This window comes from Peromyscus californicus, unplaced genomic scaffold, assembly GCF_007827085.1.
Source record: "Peromyscus californicus insignis strain IS unplaced genomic scaffold, ASM782708v3 Scaffold_7__1_contigs__length_154581171, whole genome shotgun sequence".
Classification (NCBI taxonomy): Eukaryota; Metazoa; Chordata; class Mammalia; order Rodentia; family Cricetidae; genus Peromyscus; species Peromyscus californicus.
Window position 1 is genome coordinate 30,586,946 of NW_026294595.1, and position 7,214 is coordinate 30,594,159.

The following is a 7,214-nucleotide window of genomic DNA, read 5'->3' on the forward strand; positions in this document are numbered from 1 at the left end:
TCCGAGTAGTATAGCAGGTGTCCTCTACCAGAGTGAGCACAGCTCACCCCATCCTAGCTTTCCCACATGTCTATCTGTCAGTCATTTCTTCATTCCCAGTCAGGTTTCCAGGACCAAGCTGTGTACAACCAGGCAACCTCTCTCCATATCTTTGTTTTCAGACCGGCTTGTGAGTATACGCCAACACTTCCATACACACACACACACACACACACACACACACACACACACACACACACACAAAGGCAACAAAACACTAACCAGGTCAAAGAACTTAAACTTTTCATAATTAAACTTTCAACTACCTCTTATTTTTCTTAATATATTTTATTTTATTTTTATGTGCATTTGCATTTTTGCCATGGGTGTCGGGGTCCCCTGAAATTGGAGTTACAGACAGGTGTGAGCTGCCATGTGGGTGCTGGGAATTGAACTCGGGTCCTCTGGAAGAAGAGTCAGTGCTCTTAACCCCTGAGCCATCTCTCCAGCCTGCAACTACCTCTCGTGTGTTTGTCTGGTCTTCCATATTTGAAGCAACATATGGAAGTTCTTCTGCCATTAAATGATAGGACCAAGAAATGAACAACATTATTTTTATGAATGTTATTGTTTGAACATAAAGAATCCTGTCCCAAAGACTCATACATTGAAGGCTTAGTTCCCACAGTCATGTTCAAAAGTGCTTGTATCCTGAGGGCTGTAATCTTGTTAATGGGATCATCCATTAATGAATTCATAGCTGAATGGGGTTTTTGAAGTTCATGGAAACAGTAGGAGGCATGGCCTAACTGGGGGAGGTAGATCTTCAGGGTCATGCCCTTGAAGGGTTTACATTGTTCCCGTCCTTTGCGTTCTGACCCCAAGTCTCTCTTTCTGCTCCAGCTGCCATGAAGTCAGCAGCCCTCTCTGTCACCTATCCTTGACACAGGTCTCTGCCTCACCACAGGCTCAGCCAAGTGACCACAGGCAGAAACATTTGAAGCCATGAAGCGAAACAAATCTATTCTCCCTTAAGTTGATCCTCTCAGTATTTTATCTCAGCAATGGAAAACTAAGACAACTGGTATCTTTCCTGTCTCCTGGAGTAAAGCATCAAACAAAACGTGAAACATCACCGGGAAATTCCATCATTTTCCAGTGTCGAGAATTCAAAAGCTGGAGAGACGGCTCAACGGGCGAATGTGCTTGCTGTCAATGATTGACAACTTGAGTTCAATCCCCAGGTTCACGTGGTGGAAGGAGAGAAGAGATTCTGCAAGTGGTCCTCTGACCTCCACGCACACAGCAGCACCACCCCCATACAATCAATCAATCAATCAATCAATCAATCAATCAATGTAATTTAAAATGTTTAAGCATTTAAATATTAATAAGTTACTGTCATTCTTTAGAGGGTTCTGTTAAAGGATATTGTGCATATATGTGTGTGTGCATGTGAGTGTGTGTGTGTGTGTGTGTGTGTGCACGTGCATGCGCGCGCGCACATTTGAGAGAAAAATGCTCAATTGCATTAAAAGGTGCTATTAAAAAGCCATTTACGGCCGGGCGGTGGTGGCGCACGCCTTTAATCCCAGCACTCGGGAGGCAGAACCAGGCGGATCGCTGTGAGTTTGAGGCCAGCCTGGGCTACCAAGTGAGTTCCAGGAAAGGCGCAAAGCTACACAGAGAAACCCTGTCTCAAAAAAAAACAAAAAAAAAAAAAAAAAAAGCCATTTACAATTATTTCTCATTTCATCAAAAAATATGAATCTCTCTCTCCTTTTGAAATGTAGCCATTTAGAGGTCTATATGGTGCTATTTAAATGAGATCATGTGCAGGAGTGTATTGTGCTATAAAGTTCCCCCAAAATAGATACTGTTTTGTGCCAAAATTAAGAATACTGTTCATTACAATTAATTCCTGAATTTGGATCATTTTATGAAACCAGTACACCTAGTTTCAGAAAGATTTATGAACTATATTTATTCTCAAAACCTTCACTGGTCTAAGTAATTCTCAAAATTACCTTTGCAATATATTATTATGTTGTTAAGTCTGCATACAGCAGCCCACTCTACAAGATTGTGTGTGTGTGTGTGTGTGTGTGTGTGTGTGTGTGTGTGTGTGTGTGTAGTTTCAATCATTTACTGAGTTAGGAAAATATTAGACAGGATATTGTTTTGTTTGAGCTCAGAATATAAAGTAGTGTGGTGGTAGTGTAAATTTAAAAGTATAAATCAAACAACTCACAGAATGCACTACTGTATAATTAGTATTTCCAAGAATCTGCAATAGAAAGCACTACCAAAAATAAGCACCAACAAAATAAACATAAAGAACTCAAAGAGTTGCATAACTCAAAAATATTTTAAGCTGAGCAATGGGCTCCCCTTATCAAATGCACAAATAATCCCTGCTCTGCAAAGAGGGCAGAGTGTGCTTTCAAAATGAATTCCGAATCCAAATGTGTTTGAATAATAACGTACATGCTTAGTGCACACCACACTGAGTTACAAATTGATAGCCATAAGTTCTATTTCTGCAGAAAGTACAGACGTGCAAGGAAATATTACCCAAATATGCCTTATAGACCTTCTAAAAGCGGTCGGAGCCCAATTTCAAGTCTAAACTCTATTATACTTTGAAAATACGTTTAAACTAATTATTTAAAAAAAAAATCACCACGGCTGCCATAGTAAATTATAATCACAGGACACCACGTTCTGGGTGACCTAGAGAGAAAAAGTATTTTTCAAGGTCACTCTGGCAGCCAGGGCAGAGCCTGGGATAAAAGCTTCTTGGGGGCAATGACCAACGTCTTCCTAATCCACCTGGAAGGAGCACACTCCAGAGAGAGATGAAGGTGAGCCACTTCTGCATCCTTCTCCAGCAGCCAGCGGCTCTGGAGGTTTTATTGGTAGCACTGAATAGCGCAAACACTGAGGGTCGATTTGCTTCCTCAAGGTGACAGGCACTGAGCATTACTAGCGACCTTCGGTTCGAACTACTTGTCCCTGACCACGAAAAAAGCACCCCAAAGCCAGCGCAAGATGCAGGGCAGCCAGACCCTGGGAACAGCGCCCGTGCTGGCTTATTTAGGTCTCACCAGACCTCTGTCCCCGTCAGTCCGTAATTACGCGAAATCAAGGAAGCAGTGCCAAAATGAGACTAAACTTTTCTGCTCAAAGTGTCTTTCTTTTGGCCAGAACTCAGAGAACTCTCTCAAGAATGTGCAAGTATTCAAAATAGGACAAAGATTGGAGAAATCCCCTAACTCTCAGCGCACATCAAATCAGGTCGCCCATGTCCCTGCATGCACCGAAGGTGGGCCAGGAACACTTCTAGCTCCTAAATTCAGTGTCCGCGACCAATGTCCTCGTCCCTTCCAACCCAAGTCCACGAGCACAAACTAACTTCCCGGAGCGACAGAGAGACGTCGAGACGCGAACACTAGGAAGTCAGCGTACCAGGAGAAGAGGAACGGAGCTGGAAGCGGAGGCTGGGGCGGCTGGACCCCAGGACTGGGAAGAGGGGAGCAGAGGGACAAGGACCGAGCCCCAAACCCCCGAGCGACACGAACCGTGCTCCGGAGCAAGGGACCGCGCTGGGTCCCGGCTCCCCGCGGCCGGGCCTCCTACCTGTCTGAGGATGAAGCTGGTGGAAGTAGTGCTGCCATCGGATCTTTTCAACCTGCTCCTCCGGGTCGTGGTGCCTCGGGCCACCTGAACTCGACACACCGGGGCCAGAAAGAAGCCAGTGAGGACCGCAGCGCGGAACCGGGCGGGCACGCGAGGCTGGAGTCCTCCTGGGGAACAGCGCCCCGGGGGACCCCGAACCCCGCGCCCTAGTCTCCCCGGTGCCTCCCAACGCCCCCACCCCCACCCCCTCACCCCGAGCTGGGCGCCCACTCCCCCCCCCCCCGGAGCACCCACCACATCCATTAACAAAGCGTCGCGGGTGCGGGGTCCGAGTCCCCGGCATCGGCGACAGGAGGCTGCGGACTCTGGAGCCCGAGCGAGCGCTGAGCCCGGGAGCGGGGCTAGGAGGAGGGGAGGAGGGGGGAGGAGCGGGCGGGAGGCGCGGAGGAGGGAGCCGCGGCTCGGGACCAGCGCCCCGCACTCGCGGCACCAAGGCGGGGCGCGGGGCGGCGCGGGTGGAGGAGGGGGCGGTACCTGCGAGCTGGGGGAGTGCGGCCCGTCCGCCGCCCCGTTCTTGGCGTAGGAGGACGACATGGTTCAGAGGCGCCGCATGGCCCTGGCGGTGCGGTGGGCGGAGGGTGCGGGCCCCGCGAGGCCCGGTGCGGGCGGAGGGGGAGGCAGGGCTTCCCCACCCGGCTCCTGGCCCCGCGCCGGCTCGCGGGCCGCCTGCCCGCACTTCGCCGAGCGCCGCACCTTAAAGGGGCCGGGGCGCTTCCCCCGCGCCCTGGGCGAGCTCCAGGCGAGGGGGCTTCTCCGCTCTCGCCTCGCCCGCCCGCCCGCCCGCCCGCCGAGCTTTAGGGAGAAGTGCTCTCCCACCCCGAGAGCGCTCTAGCAGAGGCTTTCCAGAGGATGGAGGGAGGGGAAAATCTGAGATGGGGGTGGAAGGATTAAAATAGTCTGCACAGTTTAAAATGAGACAAAGGTGGCACGGTTCATGAATCAGGACTTGGGGAGGGAAGCTGGTGCAGTGTGGCGGGGAGTGGGCAGAGCGGAGCGTGTGTGTGTGTGTGTGTGTGTGTGTGTGTGTGTGTGTGTGTGTGTGTGTGTGTGTGTGTGTGTGTGTGTGACTTAAATTTGAAAAGGACAAGACTGACCCCTCTTTCCGCGGCTTCCCTCATCACCCCACTGTGGTAAGGCACAGGGTTTTGTGATTTGCTTTTTATTAGTGGGATTTTGTTTGTTGGGTTGGTTTTGGTTTTTTATTGGTTGGGTAACTCTACCCTCGGAGCCGCGAGTTACACACACTGAGGCAGGCGTGGGAGCGCCTGCCAGCCGGAGTCTGACTGGAGACGCAGCCCCACTGGAGACCAGCGCGTCCTAAGTAGTTTTGAAGGTCACAAGACCTGCTAAAAAGCAGGAGTTGGCCACGTGCCTCCCATTGGTACAGCGGTTTCCAGGAGAAGTAACTCATCCCGAAGCCAGATACACACACACAACCTTGCTTTCCTTCGGCAAATACATGCAGATGTATTTGAGATCAAATTCAGAGCAAGGGGATCCTAGGAGGAAGAAATTTGAAGTAATAAAAAGAGGGAAGAAAAATATGTAAATTCAAAAAAATAGATGTTAACTGTAGTTACCACGGGAGAGATTCATCGTTAAAACAGACATCAAATCGCTAAGCCGGTCCCCCTCAGCCTGCGTTATAGTGTTTTATTTACTTAGAAGAACAACTGCTAAGCTTATTTTTCCATCCATTACACACCTTCTTTACAGTCCTACCTCTTCACTTAATCCAAACTTTGTTTTAAAACTAGTCTCCTTGCCTCCAAGCTCCCTCTGGCGCGCGCGCACAAACACACACACACACACACACACACACACACACACACACACACACACACACACACACACACACACACCACAACCCCAATCCACCTACTATAGGTAAAGCCATTTTTCTGAAACCACTTTGCTCAAGTTACTATTTGCTAAGGTAAAGTCCAAATTCTGTGATCCAACAACTAGGCTTCTCTGCCTTGCCTTAGATATATCCATACAGGCGGGGTGGTGGTGGTGGTGCACCCCTTTAATCCCAGCACTCGGGAGGCAGAGGCAGGCAGATCTTAGTGAGTTTGAGGCCAGCCTAGTCTACAAAGTGAGTTCCAGGACAGCCAGGGTTGTTACACAGAGAAACCCCGTCTCAAAAAACAAACAAACAAACAAACAAATACCCCACACTCCAAAACTCATCCCTCCAAATTGGTTTCTCTTTGAAAAAAACCAGAAAGCAGGCAGGTCCACTTACCGCTCTTCCCCAGCTACCAGTCTGCTTCAGCCACATGGCTTGGGAGTGTGTCCTTGCATCTGCCCTCCACACCATCAACACACCACCTCGCATTCTCCAAGCCGGTCTGGCACACTCCTCCACAGGGCCCCTCCCTGACCCCTGTGATCCTGGATTGTCCTCTGCCTGAAAAACTGGAGCTTTTATTCTCTAGATATTTGGCACAGGCTGCCTTAGTTTATTAATTCTCACTTTTGTGAAAGTCTAATTTCCAAGTTAGCTCATGGGTGTCTATATAGTTTATATGCAGTAGATGCACCCATGAAGTTTATGGGTAAGGGGTCCGGCTAATAATACAGACTTTAAGTCACCATTATCTCGATCCAGTTTCAGTTTGGAACCCTTTTCTTAGCTGGTACTTGATCAATATACACAGACTAAATGGTCGTGTAGGCTACGGCTTCTCATTGTCCAGTTTCACTGACTGAGTTATCAAAACAGAATCCACACCAGTCAGCCTGAGGAGTGCTGTGTATCTGCCTCTCACCAAAAGCGGTGAGAACACTTAATTCACCTTTAGAGAAGGGCCTGATGGGTACACCACCACTATGCAAGATGGTTAAGAAAATCTACAGAACCTCCAAAAGAAAAGTGTGAGTCTGTGGCACTCCAGCTAAGGCCTGCCCCCTTCCTCCTCCCTTCCCACTCAGAGAGGGAAACTCTACCCCCACACAGGTGCAGTCAGAAACACAGGACTCTCCCTCCTCCTAGCTTCCAGTGTATGGGGGGGGGGTAATTTTCCTGGGAGGGATGCTGTTTTCCTCCCCCAGCTACCTGCTGCTGGGATGAAGTTCTGAGTGATCATGGCAGGGTGTACAGGCTGCCTTCTGACCAGCCCCACTTCTGTGTTGCCCACAGCTTCGTTGAGAGTACTAGGATCTGGATGGAACTTGCTTCTAGCTCATGGAGAGGCAAGCCAGAGGACCTAAGACTGGTGGATGCCCTTCTCTACCAGGCTGTCTTTTTCTAAAATGATGATGCCACTGTGGTGGTTTAGATGAGAATGGCCCCCATAGGCTCATATATTTGAATGTTTGGTTCCCAGTTAGTGGAAGTGTTTGGGAAGGATTGGGAGGTGTGGCCTTGTTGGAGGAGGTGTGTCACTGGGCCCAGTCTTGCTCTCTGTCTGCAGCTTTTGGATCAGATATGAGCTCTTGGTTGCTGCTCCAGCACCCATGCCTGAGTGCATGCCACTACAATAATCCCCACTGTGATGGTCATGGACTAACCTCTGAAAATGGAAGCAAGC

At 49.4% G+C, this 7,214-nt stretch overlaps 1 protein-coding gene across 2 annotated transcripts in view; it reads right to left on the reverse strand.

The window, feature by feature from the left end:
• The window catches only part of Cacnb4 (calcium voltage-gated channel auxiliary subunit beta 4), a 263,294-nt gene extending 258,849 nt beyond the window's left edge, over nucleotides 1–4,445 (reverse strand). Inside the window, exons 1-2 of one of the 2 annotated variants that reach the window (XM_052725124.1) lie at nucleotides 4,153–4,445; nucleotides 3,619–3,702 (exon numbers count right to left, since the gene is read on the reverse strand). In XM_052725124.1, the coding sequence (XP_052581084.1) occupies nucleotides 3,619–3,702; nucleotides 4,153–4,212 (144 nt within the window). In that variant the 5' untranslated portion in view covers nucleotides 4,213–4,445. Of the gene's footprint in view, nucleotides 1–3,618; nucleotides 3,703–3,912; nucleotides 4,044–4,152 lie in introns of those variants that run through there. The other variant, XM_052725125.1, reaches the window with a different exon arrangement.
• Between the last annotated feature and the right edge of the window lie 2,769 nt (nucleotides 4,446–7,214).